The sequence below is a fragment of the Podarcis tiliguerta genome, assembly GCF_965153285.1.
Source record: "Podarcis tiliguerta genome assembly, chromosome: 1".
Taxonomy (NCBI): Eukaryota; Metazoa; Chordata; class Lepidosauria; order Squamata; family Lacertidae; genus Podarcis; species Podarcis tiliguerta.
Genome location: NC_139534.1, coordinates 101,636,877 through 101,657,520, shown reverse-complemented (window position 1 = coordinate 101,657,520; position 20,644 = coordinate 101,636,877). Strand labels below are relative to the sequence as shown.

General features: G+C 42.1%; 1 protein-coding gene and 1 long non-coding RNA gene across 2 annotated transcripts in view; one reads left to right on the top strand and one right to left on the bottom strand.

Moving 5' to 3' along the window:
• Positions 1-20,644, top strand: part of BAZ1A (bromodomain adjacent to zinc finger domain 1A) — a 50,029-nt gene that overhangs the window by 28,019 nt on the left and 1,366 nt on the right. Inside the window, exons 19-26 of the mRNA XM_083452319.1 lie at positions 1,154-1,317; positions 3,133-3,287; positions 5,023-5,171; positions 6,183-6,260; positions 10,396-10,643; positions 10,726-10,955; positions 16,937-17,421; positions 19,070-19,212. Of these exons, the coding sequence (XP_083308445.1) occupies positions 1,154-1,317; positions 3,133-3,287; positions 5,023-5,171; positions 6,183-6,260; positions 10,396-10,643; positions 10,726-10,955; positions 16,937-17,421; positions 19,070-19,212 (1,652 nt within the window). The remainder of the gene's footprint in view (positions 1-1,153; positions 1,318-3,132; positions 3,288-5,022; positions 5,172-6,182; positions 6,261-10,395; positions 10,644-10,725; positions 10,956-16,936; positions 17,422-19,069; positions 19,213-20,644) is intronic.
• On the bottom strand, positions 3-20,641 carry LOC310683684. The gene is made up of 3 exons (XR_014514489.1): positions 20,351-20,641; positions 6,680-6,818; positions 3-217 (listed from the first exon to the last, which is right to left on the bottom strand). It is a non-coding gene; the product is annotated as an uncharacterized lncRNA (long non-coding RNA).

Sequence of the window (20,644 nt, the reverse complement as noted above, 5' to 3'; positions counted from 1 at the left end):
TATCGTGGGTGGGGCTTGCCTGCGCCTTACCTTCTCCACTCCTTCCTTCCTTCCTTCCTTCCTTCCTTCCTTCCTTCCTTCCTGTGCTGGGTACTGGTTTCACCCCAGTGCCTCGCAGGGCCAATGCAGCTTGCTTCTCCCTCAACTTTTCAATGTCGCAATGTGTTACTATATCACGATGGTGATAGCAATGTTGAAAAGCTGATATCACCCAGTCCTATTCACAGTACAAAATGTGAACACAAAATACAAGAATGAGAATGAAAACAAACCAATAACCCTTGCTCCCACAAACACATTTAAATGTTAAGATATAGAATGTTAAGCAGCCAGAACCAAAGGCCTTATTAAAGAGAAACATTTTTGCCTGATGCCTAAAGATATGCAAAGAAGGTGCCAGGTGAGCCTTTCTGGGGAGAACATTCCACAAACGGGGAGCCACCACAGAAAAGCAGTGTGCTCATTCACATTAAAACCAAGTAGTGTAAACTATGGCTTAATGTAATATTCAAAGCCATAGCCTAGCTTGCCATTTGCTGCTGGAAAACAAAGTGTTGTCTTACACAAAAAACCCCAGGAAAAATACAGTTTATGGATATTGTTTGATACAATAGCACAGAAGTGATGTCCTAGATCCTTAGAAGAATTGGCCTTGCTGGCCAAATGAGGCAGGTGGCTTCTCTCATCAACCTGTGGGTGCCTGTTTTCTGCTAGGAACGTGTGCCCTCAGTGCAGGATTGAATTCCACCCTCTCACCCTTTAACTGGCATCACAAGTGTAGTCAGTTGATTGACAGATAGGTGTGGTTTGAGGGAAATGGGATTCATGGGACATATTGAACCACCCTGCAGGCCAGAGGTTTCCCGCCCCTCTGCAATAGCAATTTACCACTGCATTCCAAATTACAGCCTTTTAATTTGAAGCTGTCTTGGGTTTTACACTTTCCTTATTTGTGGTCATTTGAGCTGATGTGAATTTTTTGTTTTGGGAGAAAAAAATGTAATTGGCTTTGCTGATATTCACCTGTCTATACTGCTCTTAGACAATGTGTTTAGGTGGCATGTTTTTGGTCTTGGTTTGAAGGAGCTGTAACTTCTTTATATTTTAATGCTCGTTTGGAAACTGCTACTTAAGGTATTGGCTACTTTTACAGAGAAACGTCAAAATGAAAGCAAGTTGTATCCAGTACGTGGGAAAACACAGAATGCATATGATGCAGTTCCGATGTCTGCAGAAAAGCAGCTTGAATTGAGACTCAGAGACTTTCTTTTGGATATTGAAGACAGAATCTATCAAGGAACTTTGGGCTGTATTAAGGTATTTTATTATTTCTGTTTTTATGATGAATATTGTGCCTTACAACCTGCTTGACCTCTGTGGACATAACACCTTTCCCTCAAACCAGAAGGTCTTAATAATTTTAAACCAATAGCAAATGTCTCCTTTTGGGCAAGGTTCTTGAGAGTGGTTGCCAGCTGGGTCCAGGTATTGTTGGAGGAGGCAAATTTTCTAGATCTATATAAATCTGGGTTTTGGCCTGATTTTGGTATGGAAACTGTCTTTGTCACCCTGTATGATGGAGAGAGACAGGGAGTACTGGTTATTTCTTGTTCTCCTGTGATGTTATACTGAAAAGTGGGGTTAGCTCTCCCAGTGCTTGAAGCCAGGAACGAAGTCGCCTCATAAGAAACTTTTCCAGCTCCATTTCCTTGAAGCAACCCCAGTTACTTTCCTGCCTTTTACTCATGGCAGTAGTATTTCTGCATTTTTAAAAATTTATTTTGCATTTCTGCTATATCAGTGTGATTCAGGCCTGTGTTCCTGTGTCTGGTTTTTGTTTGTTTTTTGTTTGCTGTGTACCCAGGACACATTTAGTGTTGTTAACGGTGGATACTTGTGATTTTTACTTGTTAAGTGAATCAATTTAGAAAGTGAGTTAATTTGGATAATGGACTGGAAGAGCGCCAAAACTGAAGCTTTATCCAAACAAGATTGAAATGCTGCTGGTGGGTGATTCCTCTTACCAGCTGAATGGTGTGCAGCCTGCTCTATATGGGGTCACACTCCCTCTGAAGGGAGTGAGTTTGTAGCTCGGTGATTCTCTCGATCCATTGCTGTCACTTGAGGCACAGATGGCCCCTGTGGTGTGGAATGATTTCCATCAGCTTAGACTGGTAGCTAAACTATATCTGGACAGGATAACTTGGCTACAGTACAGTGGTACCTTGGGTTAAGTACTTAATTCGTTCCAGAGGTCCATTCTTAACCTGAAACGGTTCTTAACCTGAAGCACCACTTTAGCTAATGGGGCCTCCTGGTGCCACCGAGCCGCCGGAGCACAATTTCTGTTCTCATCCTGAAGCAAAGTTCTTAACCTGGAGCACTATTTCTGGGTTAGCGGAGTCTGTAACCTGAAGCGTATGTAACCTGAGGTACCACTGTAATCTATGCTTTTGTAATCTCAGGGTTGGACTGATGCAACATGCTTTATGTGGGGCTGCATTTGAAAACAGTTCTGAAGCTTCAGTTAGTGCAGAATGCAGCTGCCCAGCTGTTGACCGGTTCCAGGCAAACAGTTCATATTACACTAAATCTGATACATCTATGATAGCTGCCAGTATGCTTTCAAGCCACATTCAAAATGCTGATTTTTACTTAGGAAGCTGTTTATGACTCAGGATCTTTTGGAACACCTATTCCAGTAGGAACCTTCACAGACTCTTGGCACTTCTTCTGAGCCCCTTTTCCAGGACCCCCCTCTGAGGGAAGCTTGGAGGGTGGTGGCAAGGGCATGGGTCTTTTCAGTTGTGCTTTTCTATCTGTGGAATGCTCTTCCACAGTGAGGTCCACTTAGTACCATTCTTGAAATCTTTTTGGTGCCAAAACTTCTCTTTTTTCCTCAGTGTGCTGTCAAGCTCCCTGTGGCTGTTACGGACATTATTTTTTAATTTTTTATGGTATAATGTATGTATATTTATGTTTTTAAATGTGTTATAAATCACTTGGAGACCTTTGGGTAACAAGTGACTACCAGGTCTAATAATTAATAATTTCCCATTTGCTTGAAAATGCAACTTTAAAAATTGTCTATCTTTGTGTTAAGCCTTTCAATAAATGTATTATGCTTTATAGGTAGCAGACAGGCAAACTTGGAGGACAGCCTTAGAAAGTGGGCAATATGAGTTACTAAATGATGAAAACAAAGAAAATGGTATAATGAAAACTGTGACTGATGACGTAGAAGAGATGGAAGTAGATAATCAAGCAAGAGGTATTGCAAGAGACAGGTAATACCAGCAACCTTTTAGTTGTGCTATTTAAAATTAATGGGATGGGTAGTTTGCTTTTCATTCTTTTGCTCCGCTTTATCCAGTGAAGAATGTAATTTTTGACGGGGGTGGTTCTTAACTAAAAGCATTTCCCTGCATTGTATTTTTAGCAAGGCCAATTCTTCTAAGGATCTGGAACATGGTCCCTCACTCCTGTGCTATTGTATCAAACAACATCCATAAACTATATTTTTTCTGGTTTGTTTTGTGTAAGACAACACTTTGTTTTCCAGCAGAAAATGGCAAGCTAGGCACTCTCCCTCAAAAGCATGGCTTTGTTTTGAAAATGCTCGAGGACAAAAATTTGGCACAGCCCTAGTAGTGATGCTGTAATCATGTTAAGTATATTTGATGTTTGGCTTTCTCTGGAAATTGCTGAACAAATGACACCTTATTGATTATTACCAATTATGATGTCAAGAGACAGCATTCCTATTTTCAGTTCCGCGAAGCAATAAAATAGTATAGGTGTTTCACTGAGAAATAATGGCTGCATTATTTCATTACTAAAATTGTGTGTTTGATCTACGCAACTCAAATATATCAATGTATTTGGATTATAAGATTTCTAAATTAATTTTATTTTCAATTGCTGAATTTTTTCTTTTTGTTTTGGAGTTTACAAATCCGCAAAGCACCTATATTGTAGCCCTTATTTCTTTCCAATACAGTGGTACCTCAGTTTACGAACTTAATCTGTTCTGGAAGTCTGTTCTTAAACCAAGGCGTGCTTTCCCTTATGAGACCTCCCACCACTGGTGCCCTTCCACCGTTCAGCTTCCGTTCGTAAACCGAGGTAAAGTTCGCAAACTGGAACACTACTTCCGGTTTTGCGGAGTTCGTAAACCGAATAGTTCATAGACAGAACTGTTGTAAACCGAGTTACCACTGTATTCTGTTTCTTGAGATGGCACCTGTGTGAGTTTTTCCATAACTGATTTAACTGACCTGAGAATTGTGCTCTTTCTTTGTTAGTTTAAAGTTATGTTTAACACCATTGGTGGCATATTTGACTTGCACTGCTGAGGCTAGTTTCACATAAGATAAATTTTGTACACAGATACTCTGTGTCAGGTGAATCAAGTGTGTAGGTCTTTTTTGCTTCACGTACTTAAGGGCTGTGATTAGTGCTTATTTATGTGGCTAATACATGTGCGAAAACGAGTGTGCTAATCACACATTACTGGGTATATGCTGGCTATACACAATTGCTATACAGAAATGATTGTGTAAGAAATTGTGTGAAGTGGCCCTGTTAGGGATTTTTGTAACACACAAGAGTGTGTTTGAGGTGATATCAGGTAATGTTCTTTTGAGATCTTACTTGGAGTAGAAAGCATAGCTCCTGGAAAACACTACTTCAAAAGTTTCAGTTTCATTTCTTTGGATGAGGCCTATATAGAAGTTACTAGTACATTGTGCACAGTGTCCAAGGAAATCGCTCTTAGTGATTAGATTAATATAAATATTTATATATGTATTAATGAAAGTGCCAAGAGAGACTTCATGGTTATATTATTCTGCATATACACTACTTAAACTTGATTCGTGTACTTGGTTACTTGTGGAACAAATGCTTATTTATTTTAAGGAAGTCCACAGAATGCATGTTTGTACATTCTTGTTCTGCTCACACCACCAATGTAAAAAGTATATGTAGTTTAAAACTGATGAATTTTAAACTTTAATTTAGATTGATTGTATTAAAACCTGAACCTAGAAGCACCACTTCAACTAATACAAGCACTCCGCAGCCCGTGAATAATGTTGTCCATTACTTGGCATCAGCACTGCTTCAAATACAGCAAGGCATTGAACGTAAATTCCTCAAAGCTCCACTTGGTACGTACCTGCCTCTAGAGCTCTGTGTTGGTTATGAACAAAAGAATAGTCCATGTCCAAAGAATGTGTCGACAAATTGCCAGTTACTGTGCTGAACAAGTTTTAACAAATGCAAAATCGCTTTAAACTGTGTTGTGTTTTAAATTGCTGCAACTCACCCGGGACCTTATGGTGGGTGAAGGGCAAGTAAACTCAAAATAAGAATGGTGATGAAAATGCTCTAGAATTGCCAATCTAGAGTCAGGTGGTTTGGAACATATTTGAAATCAAAAGTGGGATGAATGGATTGTGTGGGTGTTTGGCCACACCTGAACACAAGATTCACTTCCTTGATTCACTGTGTTCATAAATGTTGGGGGAAATGTGATCCACTTGGCAAATGATGAATGATGGTAAGCAGAGGTGCCAGATTGCGAGGGTTAATGTCATGCGTGTGATGCCACACGTGGCATTGATGTCCCGTGTACAATGTCAGGAGGAACCGGAGGCAGAGCCAAACACGGCACCTGCAGGGCTTCAGTGACGGGGGCTCCTCCTTCACTGATGGGAGGCTGCTTCGACCCTCCTTCCCCTCCGCAGTGGCAGGAGGAGGAGCGGGCCTCTGGAGCCACACTCCGTGTGTCTCTGTACTTTGCCTCTGCGCTTTTGGACATTGAGGGGGTGGGCCCCTACCCCCAAAATACTCAGGGGGCCCAAAAGGGCTCGGCCCCCAGGAGCTGATACCCCTGATGGTAAGAAAGCATCTTGTGTACTGTGAGCATAGGCCTAGGGTATGCATGGTTACTTTTGGAATAGGAAGCACCTCCTATCCCTATCCCTTTGTACTGATCTGGGAATGTGCTAATACATCATGTGAAGAGACATGTGATGTAGCACAGCTCTGGATATTGATGCAAATCCAAATATCAACATTAACTGCTTAGGTTTAGGGAAATAAGGTGAGCATGCTAGTGAAAGGTTCCCGTTTATTTCCAAACCAGGCTTGAAATAACTGTATGCGTTTAACACTAGGTGATGCAGAAGACAATAAAAGAGACCAAAAGGGGGATAAAAGGAGGAAAAGAGAAGATCAGTCTAGTCAGAAAGATGGTAAATGATTGACATTATTCTATATTTAATCTTTTAAAATTACATTTCATCTGCTGCAGGTGTCTTTAGTATATTAGTCCCATGATCACCTTTTGAGCATAGCAATGCAGCTTTGAAATAGTGGGCAGTATCAAACTAAACCTTTCCACGAGCAAGAGCACTTTTGGCGGCACAACAGAACTTTCCATCTTCCCACAAGCCCCACCAAAGCTGTTGTTTGCTTTCCTCTAAACATCCAGAGCAGATTTAGGGGGCTGACAGGGAAAGGAGAGGGAGGGGAAGTTCCTGGCACAGCCAAATCTTCTTGTAATATTGGAAATGTTTGATTGAATACCACCACATAGAATTACAGTTGTGAAAGTCTTTTTAGAAAGGAATAGTGAAGAGCTTAAGGATAAAATATTTCACTGAACTTTTACCTTTATTTTGGTGTCTTGACCTGTAAAAGATCCCTAATCCTACAGCGATCTCTGTAGCCAAACTGAAATCCAACCATATATCTTGAGCTGGTTCAGTGCCTTCTGAAATCAAAGTTTTCCTCTGTGAAGGTAGTGATAACTAGAAAAAAGTCAAGACAGGGTTACACTGTCGCTTTCTCAAAATCTGCTTCACTATTGATATTGAGCAAGTTCTCTAGTGCACCTAAAACATTGCACTAAGGGAGAGGAATCTACTTCTACTTAGCAGCTGCATTTGCATGTTGCAATAAACTGTAGTCAATGGTTTATTGTGAAAGCAGACAGCTCCCATTTCACTTCTCCGTTAGCACAAGTAGAGTGACAAACCATGTTGCCTGACATACTGCTACATCTGAATTAAAGGATTGTGGTCGCTTTGCTTCAAACTATGATTGGGAAGCCCAAAGTTGTTCTTGGCTACCCAGTCATGGTTTGTTCATATGAAACAAGCCAGGATCCCCATCTGAGACGCAGCGCTCAGTCAAGGATCATGTTTTGTTCCCTCCACTTGTGCTAGGGCCGTGGTTCCCAATGTGGGGCACACACCCCACAGGGGGGCAATTTGATTTTGGGGAGGGGGCACAATTCGAGAACGAATTAACAGTGAATGGCCTTTTAGGCTTCCTCCACGTGAATAGGAGTTCACTTTTTGAATAATAAGAATTATATGTCACCGGGGGGGGGGGAGGCATCAGGATTTTAAAGATGCTTAGGTGGGGCATGGCCAAAAAAAGGTTGGGAACCACTGCACTAGGGGAAGAACAATATCCGTGCTCACAACAAACCATAAGCTAGATGTGCAAATGTGGCCACTCATGTCCTTTTTGTTTAAAACACTTTGAGCTCACTCTTCTGCCTTAACGTGAGGCACTCAAGGTGACTTGCAACAAAAATCATAAAAAAATAGAACGCTCATGAAATTATATAAGATAAACTTAAGAAGTTAAAGAAACCGTGAAACAATAGAAAACCAGCAATAGACATTCAAGTGTTTGACAAACCAAAAGCTTGTTAGAACAAAGAGAACTTTAGCTTGACACAAATGTAACCGGAGATGGTGCCAGCTGGTATTCCAGAATCAGGACTCGGCCACAGAGAAGGCCTTGCTTGTATTCCAAATGAACGAAGCTTGCAGCAGGCCCTCTCCTCTTGATCTTGAGGGAATGGGCAAGTTGATACAGTTAGAGGTAGTCCTTCATATAATCTGGTATCAAGTCATTTAGAACTTGTCTCCAGTGTAGCTTGTGTACCAGGACAACCTAGGCGCTATCAGTGCTGCAGCCTGCCCAGTGGCTCCTCATTTGCATACCCTGTCTCTAGCTGTCAGCAGCAGTAGGTCTGTGCAATGCATGAGCACATGTGGGAGCAGAAGCTGGTTAGAGAGGGAGGCTGAAGCATTCAAAGTTGGAGGGGAAGCAAGAAAGAAAGATGGGGTAATGAATAGACTGTGTGGTTGGTGCCAGAGATGGAGGGGAAGGAAGGAGGGGGGCAAAAGGGATGGTTGTACTGAGAGAAAGAAGAAGCACTTTCTTCCTCAACCCCCACCCCAAAGTCTTCCTACTTTGTGCCTGGTCTGCCACCAAGCCAGGAAGTCTGTCCTGACTGACTCCTAGGTGATAGCCATCTCTTCTACTCGGAAGAATGAGGCATTGAGCAGAGATGCAGGAACTGGGGAGCCAGTGTGCCTGGTGGCTGGAGAAGGGGGAACTGAGTAAAGGTGGTTGGGAGATGGAAAAGTTGCCGGGGGGGGGGAGGGTCCCCCACCTGAGGGCAAAGAACTAGTTCACTGAAATAAATTAGAAAGAGAAAATACTAATATTTTAAAATAAGAATAAACTGGGAGTAGAGAGGAAGAGGATAAAAGAGGGAAGCTGTAATAGAGGAAGAAGTGGACATAAAAGGAACAGGAATTAAGGAAACGGACAGTTTGGGTTTGGGGAAGAGAGTGCAAGTTAACTGAAAGGTGGAGAGAAGGTCCCCTAATTTGAGTAAGTTTGTTTTCTCCTGCTCTGGAGGCTAGTACCTGAGCCAAAAGATTCAAGTTACAGGAAGGGAGATTCTGACTAAACATCAGGAAGAACTATATGACAATAAGAGATGTTCCATAGTGGAACAGATTCTTACGAGAGGTGGTGGACTGTTCTTCATTGGAGGTTTATAAGCAGAGGTTGGGTAGCCTTCTGTCATGGATGAGATTCCTGCATTGCAGGGGTTTGAACTAAATGACCCTCTGGGTCCAACTCTACGATTCTCAGACTCTATGATTCCCTGCAAATTCTTGGAGCTTTTATTGCCTTATAAGCAGTTAAATCCTTATTTGTTGAGGGTAATGAAGCTTCAAAAAGGATTATCACCCAAGTGCCTATACATCATTTCCTGAATGGATGAATTGCTTACTGGGAAATGCGCAGTGTGTGTGTGTGTGTGTGTGTGTGTGTTTGTGTCTGTCTTTGGAAGAGTGAGGATATTCTCTTGTCTTTTATTATGATTGGAAGGCATCAGGCAAATTGTAACTTTAATAATCAGTTTTCATATTATTGGTCCTTACAATGAACACCCAGTTGTCTGTAAGTGATATGCCCTGTATATTTATAATTTGATTCCATTTTTATGATTTATTTATTTAATCATCATGTCTTCTAATAGCAAACTCATGTGGTGAGTGCCAGCAGGATTATAGCCAAAATGGGGTGATTGAGAAAAGGAGAAATATATCGCCATGTTTAGGGAAGTTTGCAAAAGTAAAAAGAAAAGAAAAATTAAAAATAAGCAGCAGAAAGAAAAATGGAAATGTGGACTTGGAACGAAATGCCCCGCTAGAGGAAGGCAAGGCTGACTGGATGAGTATCTGAACAGGAACCAATCCATTGGGTGACATACCGTATTTTCTCAAATCTAATGTTCACTTTTTTTGGCCAAATTATGTTGCAAAAATTAAGGTGCGCATTAGATTCGATGGCACATTTACATTCGCCAACAAATACTTTTTTTTGGTTTCAAGGTTCTGAAATGGAGGTGCGCATTAGATTCAATGGTGCATTAGACTCGAGTAAATACGGTAATAAGACACCTCTCCCTATCAACAGAGAATGAAGTCAGGATAGAAAGGTGATCACAGCTGCCACAAACTGAGTTAACTTTTTATCTATCATGGCCCCAAGATGGCTTTCTTAGAAATTCCACAGCCAGTTCATATCCCAAATCAGTGTATATGTGAATTTAGGATTTTTTGGGCCCAGTATGCCTCACTTTTTTCTTGCTGAATCTCATTTTCCATTTTGTTGCCCATGTTTGGAGTGAGATCCATTTGGAGCTGTTCCCTGTTCCCCAGGTGAGCTACAATTTGGTAGTGTTTGCAAATTTGTCTGCCTTTTAACTCACCCCTAACTCCTTATCATTTATGAACAAGTTTAATAGCACCACCCAACTCATGTTGTTGGAAGATCCTATTCCTTTCTTCCCTCCATTGGGAGAACTGTCAAATCTATTCCTACTTCATTAAAGAGGCAGCAGAAACCTGCTTTTCATCTCTCCCCCTGCCCATAGGTTACTTAGCCAGTTTCTGATTCATAAGAGGACCTGGCCTCTAATTCTAGGAATAAGTTGTTTTTGTATAATGAATACAATTATTGGGAGGTTTGCAGCGTAATTGTTCTTTATCACTCTTTCTTGTAAAGATGCCAGCGATGGGGGCCGTTCACATAAAACAGTCTTGGACCGTTGGAGAGAATCACTTCTGTCTTCTGCTAGCCTCTCTCAAGTCTTCCTCCACCTCTCAACACTAGAGCGAAGCGTAATCTGGTCCAAATCTATCTTAAATGCTCGCTGCAAAATGTGCAGAAAGAAAGGAGATGCTGAATGCATGGTGCTGTGTGATGTCTGTGATCGAGGCTATCACATTTACTGTATAAGACCAAAGCTCAAGGTAATTCAACTTTTGTTTTGTTTTAAAATTGTAACCATAAGTAGTAGTTGCATTTTATAAAGGCATGCTGCCTCTTTGTTAGGTTGTTCCTGATGGAGACTGGTTTTGCCCAGAGTGTCGACCAAAGCAGCGTTCCAGACGCCTCTCATCCCGACAGAGACCTTCTATGGAAAGTGATGAAGAGGCCGAAGAACAGATTGAAGAGGAGGAAGATGAAACCAGTTATGAAGATACTGGACATAGTGAGGAAGAAGGTTATGAAGATGAAGAGGATGAGGACAACTCTGATTCTCAAGAAGAGGATGATGAAAGGTAAATCAGCCACCAAGCTGGCTCTATCCATGCAGAATTCTCACAGCCTTTAATATGATATGTCACATGATTGGCTTACTTAAAATTTTAAATTTAAGTTACAAAATTTTGATTTGTTAAAAGGGATTTTAAAAATATGATTAAAAATTTCCAAAAAGTGTATTGATTATTTAATATTTCTAAGAGCTACCTGCAAAATTTCATCTTGGGATTTCAATGGGATCACATTTTAAAAAAATATTTTGCACATACATTTTAAGTAAGTCCATCATGTTACATATATTAAAGGATTGGATGGATCAAGATGGCGACGTGAACGGCAGCCTTGTCCCACGCCCGGTAAAGCTTTGTTTTGACTATCTGCCTTGACGGGTCCTAAAGGCTCTAAGATGCCTTAAGGCGTTTATTTTAGAAGTCTATGGTTTTATGGATCAGATTATCTTTACTTTTCTCATAAATTTTCAAGAAAACGCGGAAGTTAAAGACTGTTAAAGGGAGCAGGGCTCATTAACAGCACAACCTGCCCTGACCTGCAGTTCTGAGAAATTCCCTCCCTATTTTCTTGCTGATATGAGAGGGAAGAAACGCTGCAGGCAGCTTTCTAATGAAGCTACGAGTGCTGCCAAAAAACAGACAAATATCAGGGACTTCTTGCCTGACAATGACCTAAATGAGATCTGTAGAAATTTCCCTACAGCAAACAGTTATGAGGCTCTTGCTCCCAGTACTACTCATGAGGAGCCTGTCGGCATTGTGGATGGCCCACAACTAGCCTCGAGCCTATGTATGAAGGAACAGAGGGAACAGACTCTTGTGTCCCTGCAAAAAACTTCACCTGAACTATCCCAGCCACCAGCCCAGTTAAATAAGGACCGTGAGGTACTGGAACTGCTAATTTGCCAGACTGAGCTGATAACACACACCATCACCAACTTATATAAAAGGCTGGATGGGATCGAAAAGAAGCTTGAAAATGTTTTTGGCTTGTTCCGCTGCCTCCCCTCACTTCCTCAGCTTAACAACACTGTAAACTCTGCACACCCCTGCCCAAGTGTGCAGGCCAACCTTGCACAAAAACAAGTGAGATGCCTGCCCAACCAAGTACAAAACTTAAGTTTGCAACTCCAGATCAGCAAACTTGCAGTACTGGTGGGAAACCACCCCTTGAATTATAATAAATGGGCGGATAAACATTCGGTCATAAATTCCCTGACCCAACTGCTGGGGCAGGCACTTCGCCGCGCAGATATCGCGGACATCACATGGCTGCCTTCTGGACCTTACATGAGACGTATGGTTATTAACTTTAGATCTGCCCATCTCGTTGCAAAGATTCTAAAACTAAGAAACCATACAAGGAAATGGCACATTTATTTCACAAGGGTATTCACTAATCTGACCCGTACACCACTACGCACCAGGACAGGTGCTGTCTGTGACGATGCTGGGCCTGTGCGCCATAAAGAACAAATAGACAGGGGAATAGAGCCGGGGACCCCAAATAAGGGCAAATCTATTACCCCACAGGGAGTGGCAAGCCTGCCCGCAAATGACTTAATTGATTTCCTACACCCCCCGCTTGGTACCTTGGTCTCTACGTGCAACGAGCCTGACATTGGACTACCCAAGCAAGACCAGTCTGAAATGCTCTCGACCTCATATGCCTCGATGCCGGAACTGGAGGCTTCCATTATTCCAAGCCCAATACGCAACCAAGATCCACAGCTTTTGTCAATTTTTGACCCACTAACAGTACCGACGCAAGATACAGCTGTTGACCTGCTACCTGTACAGACTATACGGGTCGGCAAAACCCTTGCTCTCCAAAAACCTGCTGAACATCATATCGGCAACGATGCCATCGAAGATCCTCTGGGCCATATCAACCAACTGGCCCCTCGGTTAAAGCCATCACACTTACCTAGGGTCCAGCGACCTCAAACCTGGAACCACCAAGCAGGGCAGAAAGAGGAGGAGCCCAACTTAGGAGCCTCAAACCACCGGAAAAGAGATTGACTGCCACTATTTCCACCATCACCCTATTTCCACATTCTATCTTGGAATGTGGCGGGATGGCTATCTAAGCAGGGCGATGTCGACCTTCTGGATTTCCTTACAAAATTTCAGATCATATGTCTACAGGAGACGTGGTGTTTAGATCTCCATGCCCCTTCTCTACAGGGATACGAAGCCTTTGTTACCCCCGCGTTAAAATCAAATACCCGAGGCCGACCTAGTGGTGGTTTAGTCACTTTTATATCCACTAAGCTAAAGTGCAAGGCCCGGCAACAGCAGTGGGTGAAAAGTAACAATTTACAAATCTTACTTGTTTCTAGCAGGGAAGGAGGAGATTTTCTCTGCTTTAATTTATATATCCCTCCCATAGGCTCCCCTCCCCATTCGTTACAAATCTGGGAAGATTTAGAGCTATGTTTGGAGAAGGCTGAACTAGAACTCCCTGGCATGGATATCCTGCTGGCAGGTGATTTCAACGCTAGGATAGGAAATAACATTAATACGTACTGTTCTAAATCTCAGTTCCTGCCAGAGGCAGATTGGTTTATTCCCTGGTCCTCTGACGACAAGGTCTTGAATAAGGCAGGCATTACATTAATGGAGACTGCCTTCAAACATAATTTGTATAATTTGCATGGTACCCATATGGACAGGTCAGGGGGTTTCTTTTCTTTTCTTGGGCCTAGAGGTGCGAGCGTTATTGATTATATCCTGGTCTCCCCAAAACTCTTGGAGAGGTCACAGGGCTTCAGCACTTTCAACAGAATTGAGAGTGATCATCTTCCTATATCAATTTCACTAATTCCCCGTGGTTTGGAGGACCCGCAATGCCGCAATCACTGTGCAGACCCACCTCTAACTCTGGCCCTTCGTAGACGTAAATGGAACAGCGACCTGGATTTTAAAATCAAACAACACCTGCATTCATCAGACTTACTGGCCTTGAGAGACCAGTGTATTTTATCTAATTCTGATCCCTTTTCAATATTTCAGCAGGTCTCAGAGTCGCTCTTCCCACTACTTACGAGCTCCAATCCTCCCAAACAATTAAACAACTCGAGGACCTGGTTCGACAAAGACTGTAGGAATCTAAGATCTTTGCTTAGGAAATTACAAAATAAAGTAAAACAGGAAGGGACCCTGTCCTCAATAGAAAACCTGCACAGGTGGCGCTCTCATTATAAAAACACTCTAAAACTCAAGAAATTCCTATACAGAAAGGAACAATGGGAGGCACTTGACAAAGCGATCAAATTGCGGGACGACAAAAAATTCTGGGAAATTATTGCTCAGGGAGTTTCACCCAAAGGGAAAACTATAATCAACAGTATTTCACCCAACTTATGGTACCAACATTTCTCCCGGCTATATACAGCTCCAAACATTGCTAAACCGAGCCAGTTCCCTTCTCTTAAAAATGATCTATTAATGGGCTGGGATCCTGTTACCGAATTAGAATGTTTACAGCTAATTAAAACACTCAAAAATGGCAAAGCTCCTGGTGAAGATATGATTCCTCCTGAGGTGTTTACATTAAATGCCCAGTGGTGGGCTGCTTTCTTGGCCCAATTTTTTACGGTAATAAATGATACATGCAAAATCCCAGAAAACTGGAAACTGAGCCTGGTAGCCCCCATCTATAAGAAGGGAGACCCCCAAGACCCCTCAAACTATCGCCCCATAAGCCTCCTGGACATTGTGTATAAACTTTACACTCGCTACCTGCTAAATAAACTGGTTGACTGGGCTGACCACTCTAACTTGTTTAATCCGGAGCAGGCAGGGTTTAGAAAGGGCCATAGTACAACAGGCCATTGCTTGGTACTACAGACAATGATAGATAAGTATACAAAGGTACACAAGAGCAAACTTTTTGTGGCTTTTGTAGATCTTACATCTGCTTTTGACTCAATCTGTAGGGACAAATTATGGCAAAAACTATATGAGACGGATATTGATAGACGACTTCTTAATATACTTAGAGAGTTACATTCAGACACCACAGTTAAAATCAGAACCGGGATGTCAGGCAACTATACTGACCCACTGCCACTGGGGAAAGGGGTAAAACAGGGTTGTTTGTTAGCGCCGTTCCTCTTTAATTTCTATATAAATGACATTGTTCAACATATGGCAAAGTATAAGTTAGCAGCTCCCGCCCTGGAAGGCAAACATCTGAATATATTGCTATATGCTGATGACATGGCTGTCATGGCACTTACTCGTAGGGGCCTACACAGCATGCTGGAGGGGCTCGCAGCTTATTGTGCCCAAAACTCTCTAAAGATAAATTATGACAAAACAAAAATTGTGGTGTTTACTAGAGCTCGCCAGACATTTAGATGGTCTTTAGATGAACACGTAATCGAACAGAGACTTTCTTTTAAATATCTTGGTATCACTTTCCAAGCTACATCTAGCTGGCTTGCCCACTTCAAGACTGTAGCCCTCCTAACACGTAGGACAATCGGTGCTCTGCTCAGCTTTTTTTATTTGAGGGGAGGGCAATTGGTGATCCCGGCACTAAAAGCTTTTGTAGGAAAAGTGATTCCCCAGATGCTATACGGAGTAGAACTCTGGGGATGGAATCAGAAGCTGCTAGAACGGCTTGAAATTCTTCAAAACTATTATCTCAAGAGGATTCTAGGCCTTCCTCAAGGAACCCCAGCAGCTCTCTTGAGGGTGGAGGTTGGATTACCCTCTGTGTCTGCCAGGGCCCACTTAAGATTCTTACGATTTTACATCAAACTTGCAAATACCACAAACACCTTATTGGCCAAACAAGCCTTTGTATCTCTTCAAAAGAATACCACTTGGCGTCAAAACCTATCTGAGATCCTGGTTAGATACACCCTACCGGAGTTTAACACCCTCAAACTGTGGAGCCCAGACAAAGTTCGGGAATGGATCCTGGAGAGAGACGCTCTATTAGATATCACAAAAATTCAGAACCCAGGGTCCTCCCACTGGCTTCCCCGACTGAAAACAGTCAAAACCTGTGCCAATTATTTGGCGAATATCACCAATCCCACCCTTCGGAGAGCCTTCACCATGGCCCGTTTTCAAACCATTCCTACGGCCTACCTGACAGGCAGATATGCAAAAATCCCAGCAGAGCAACGTATATGTCTTTGTCATATGAGAACCCAAGAGGATCTCACACATTACATGTTGTATTGTCCCATCTATTCGGCCTTCAGGGATGCGATGTTACAAACTATTCCCAAATCAATAGTCAACTCTGAGGACCAAGTAAAGTTTTTACTGGTGGACGCTGATCCACGGATTTCTCACGTGGTAGCGGTCTTTGTGGTGAAGGCTATGAAAACTAGGGTACGGTTCCTGGACGAAACGGTGAGGTCCCTCCCATTGTTTTCCTAACCTGTTGCTGTATCTTCTTTCCTGAATGGTGGGGGTTTTTGGGTAGTCTCCTTGCTGGGATAGCATGGCATGAATTTTAGCTTACCTTTATAATTTTATTGTTATCTTTTAATAATGTTTTATGGTATTTTGTGTAAAGGCATGGACCTCACAAATTTAATAATAAACATACATATATTAAAGCCCATGAAGTTCTGAAGAGATTGGTGTTTTTGGCTTTGACATAACTCAACCCTGGGCTGAGCTTAAAAGGTTTTGATCATTCAACAAGTGTACAAAATATTAAGAAAATTGGACGACATGAGGTAAAAAAGCTGGATCACTTGATATGAAATCACCCAGGGGTATAGTGTTTTGTTTAGAGTGTGTACTTGCAATTAAGCTAGGATAACTATGGGTAGCTTCTTAGTTTTAAATTTGCAAAGAAGAATTTGTCATTCTATAATTGGTAACCTGGCAGTTATTGGGTGCAAATTTATCCATCTAAAATGGCTAATTGAGTGCTAAATTCACGACTTTGAAGAATAGAGAGGAGCAAAGATACTAGTTGTATCACAGAAATTGATACTTGTAACTTCTTACAGCTTATCCAAATCAAGAAAACCTCAAGTAAAACTTGCTTTAAGAACAAGAGCTGCAAAACTTGCAACCAGCATCTCAGGTCAATACAGCCAGCGTCAGAGTACTGGAAGATACAGTTCCCGGAGTCAGCAGAATACGCCTAAGCAAACCGGATTTGCAAGTAAAGCTACTGGGAAGGGCATAAGAAAGACAAGGTCTGCTCCTTCATCAGTAGCAAAATCATCAAGACTTAGCAGCCGTACAACTCGTCAGAATCGAGATTTGCTACAAGCAGACACATTTATAGAGTTGACCAGTCCCCAGAGGCGACGCCGAGGAAGGAAGACAGCCGATAATACTCCAGAGAGTAGTCCTTCCAGTTCTCTCGGCTTCAGAATTGTTGATGCTACAGATTCAAAGGAAAAGAAAAGTTCTCCCAATCCTATTGTAAAAAATTCTCCTCAAGACACAGAGGCCAAAAAGAGGGGTAGGAAACGACAATCTACAGGTATGTTGAATCCTTAAAATAATATTGGCTGTAGAATGAATTCAGCTCGTTTGGGACTGCCATGTGGAACAGGTAGATGGCCTCTTTTGACATTGCCTTCAGATGTAAGGCAAAAATAAGTTTCCGTCATAGTATACATCAGAGCTCTCCAAACTTGGTGACATACTTTTCAGTGGGGTTTTGCCATATTTCAAGAGGTAAAAATCTGGACTCAAAAGGTTGTTGAGCTCTTTTAGGGCAATCGCCTGATAGCCCTTCTGCCGCCACCGAGCCCGAGCCACCCACGCCCGCCACAGCCAGCGCATTAACCAGTTTTCTAAGATCCAGGACATTTGGTTTAAAATGCAAAATTCCTCCCAGATGGGCATGTAAGGCCCCCAGAAGAAGAGATGTCCGGGAATTCCAGGATGTATGGCAACTCTACTTTTTAGACATGCATCATTTCACGACATAGTAATTCGGTTTTACTGGCAAACTGGAGGTTAAACTAACCCCTTTCCAGCCCTGGGAGGAGCACGGGGACCATTCATGCGACACACTGCAGTCAATATGCTAACGTGTTGCAACACACAGTTTGGCAATCCTCTGGTATATATAAAAGTAATGTGAATTGGTCTTAAAGCATGGCAAAACGGAGGTAGAACTAGGGAGGTTTGTTATTGTATCCTGTAGCTTTTCATACTCTTACTGCCAGAAATACATGGCATAGCACTATGGATCAGAGTCTTGCATTTTTTCATTGTCAAGAGAATCAATTCTTTTCCGTTTTCTCATTGGTTGCCTCCCTCCAATCTCATTCTTAAGGCTTTTCTAGGTAGGGAGGCCACCTAGCTGGAGAATAGAGAAGATTCAGAACATTTAAATGGCACACAGCAATATACTAGAAAGCTTTTCTAGTCTGGTCAAGTAAAGGTTATAGGGTAGAAGGCTTGGAGTAATTGGTTGAATTGTTTCATCTTGGGATGGGCTTAGAGAGTTTGCAACTTGGGGCAGGTCAGCAAAAGAGATTAAGGATGTTTTTCTCTGACTGAACTTATGTCGTCTTTGCCCTGAGTTATATCAGGGATGGGCAAAAGTTTGGGGGAGTGTAATGCACCCTTGTTTGAATGTGAAATAGCTGATCTTCTAACAAAAAGAAGAAACATCTTTCAGATCAGCCTCCATACCTGAGGAAAACTCGGCGCAAAAAGAGCTTTTAAGCTCTCTGCCTTGCTTGCATTTACCTTGCAGAATTTTAACCATCTGGTCTTCAATTGCGTATGATTGAAACTGTGCAAGTTTGATGTGCATAAGATGCCATCATACTATGCACCAGTTTGTTTACTAATCATTTTTCTTCATTCTGAAAAGGAAGCCAGCTCCTTTCAGGTCGAGTCATTACTCAATACTTAGTACCAGCTTACACAAATTGTGTAGTTCTGTAAACAGTTGTATCTGAATGATTGTCTTTTAAGGGGGGCTGTTTCCTTCAGAGGACACTGGGGGTTGGTGGGCAGGGAAACCCATTCTAGCTTTCCTTATCCTCGACTGTAGCACTTTGAGTAAGGATGAACTCAGATCATATTGTTTCTGTACCACTTTCGCTTTTCTTAACATGTTCCTATTCCCTCAGCATAATGTATTTCTTAAATAATTTGTTTTTCCCCAGAGCCGTCTCCAATGCCTTTGAATAGGAGAAGTTCAGGACGTCAGGGTGGAGTTCATGAACTGTCTGCTTTTGAGCAGCTTGTTGTGGAATTGGTGCGTCACGATGACAGCTGGCCTTTTATGAAACTAGTGTCCAAAATCCAGGTAAATAGATGGGGTCCAGTGTAGTAAAAAGTGACATTTACTGACAAACCAGGAATAGTCAAAAAGAGGAAGAACATAAAAATACTTCTGAAATTCAATCTCTACATTTGAGTCATATATAGAACTAAAAGTTTCATATGTTACTGTAATAACTTGGATATGTTTCACCTATCTAGTTTGAAGATGTAAAATTGGTGAAGTATATGGGCTAATGTAAGGGACATGGGTGGTGCTGTGGGTTAAACCACTGAGGCTAGGACTTGCTGATCAGAAGGTTGGCGGTTCGACTCCCCGTGACGGGGTGAGCTCCCGTTGCTTAGTCCCTGCTCCTGCCAACATAGCAGTTCGAAAGCACATCAAAGTACAAGTAGATAAATAAGTACCACTCTGGTAGGAAGGTAAACGGCGTTTCCGTGCGCTGCTCTGGTTCGCCAGAAGCGGCTTAGTCATGCTGGCCACATGATCGGAAGCTGTACGCCGGTTCCCTCAGCCAATAAAGCAAGATGAGCATCGCAGCCCCAGAATCGTCTGTGACTGCACCTAATGGTCAGGGGTCCCTTTACCTTTAGGGGCTAATGTAGTGCTAATGCCAGAGAGATTGACTTTTCTCTAATCCTTATTTGAATGCTATGACAACGGAAGTGTAAGAGACAGTTCAGCAAAGTCAGTTAACTCCAGGTTCAGCATTTTCTGTTTTGTTCATAGCTCAGCGATTATCGGGAGGTAGCTGAACACACACCATGGATGGGTAATGTCACCACCTTGCAACTGAAGACAGGAAATGCAAGCTGATGTTTTGCGTTTTAACTTGGTCCAGTGAATAACAAACTGCAGGAACAGACTTAATAGATCCAGAAAGGGAAACATTATTAGGAAAAAAACTCAAAAGAGTTTAAATTGACTTGTATTGTAAAACAATGTAATGGCCACAAGATGGCGATGTTACCCAGCCATGTTGCCTGTTAATCACCTAGAAACACCCTTCAGGTGAGAACCAGCTGTTCCACTTTTTGAACATTGAACAATGAAAAGTGCATACAAATTCAGGACATGATTCTGTACTGCACAGATTGAAAACAGGCTGATCTATTGACCTGTTCTTAAGAGACAATGGATTGGAAATATGTAAAATACATACCTTGTAACTGCTGCATTGTTGTTGTTTTGTCGTGTCTGACTTTTTGTGACCCCATGGACCAGAGTACGCCGTGCACTCCTGTCTTCCATTGCCTCCCACAGTTTGGTCAAACTCACACATTCCTGATATTCAGAAAAAGGCAGGACTGCCTGTTTGGGTGGGCAGATTAAAAAGATTTAACTTCTGAATGAGGTCTCTTGATTTATTGCCTAAAAATCATGAAAAATATTTTGATTGTATGCACTTTTTTGCTCTTTCTCGCTGCATTTTTATAAAAATGTACTTCTTTACCTA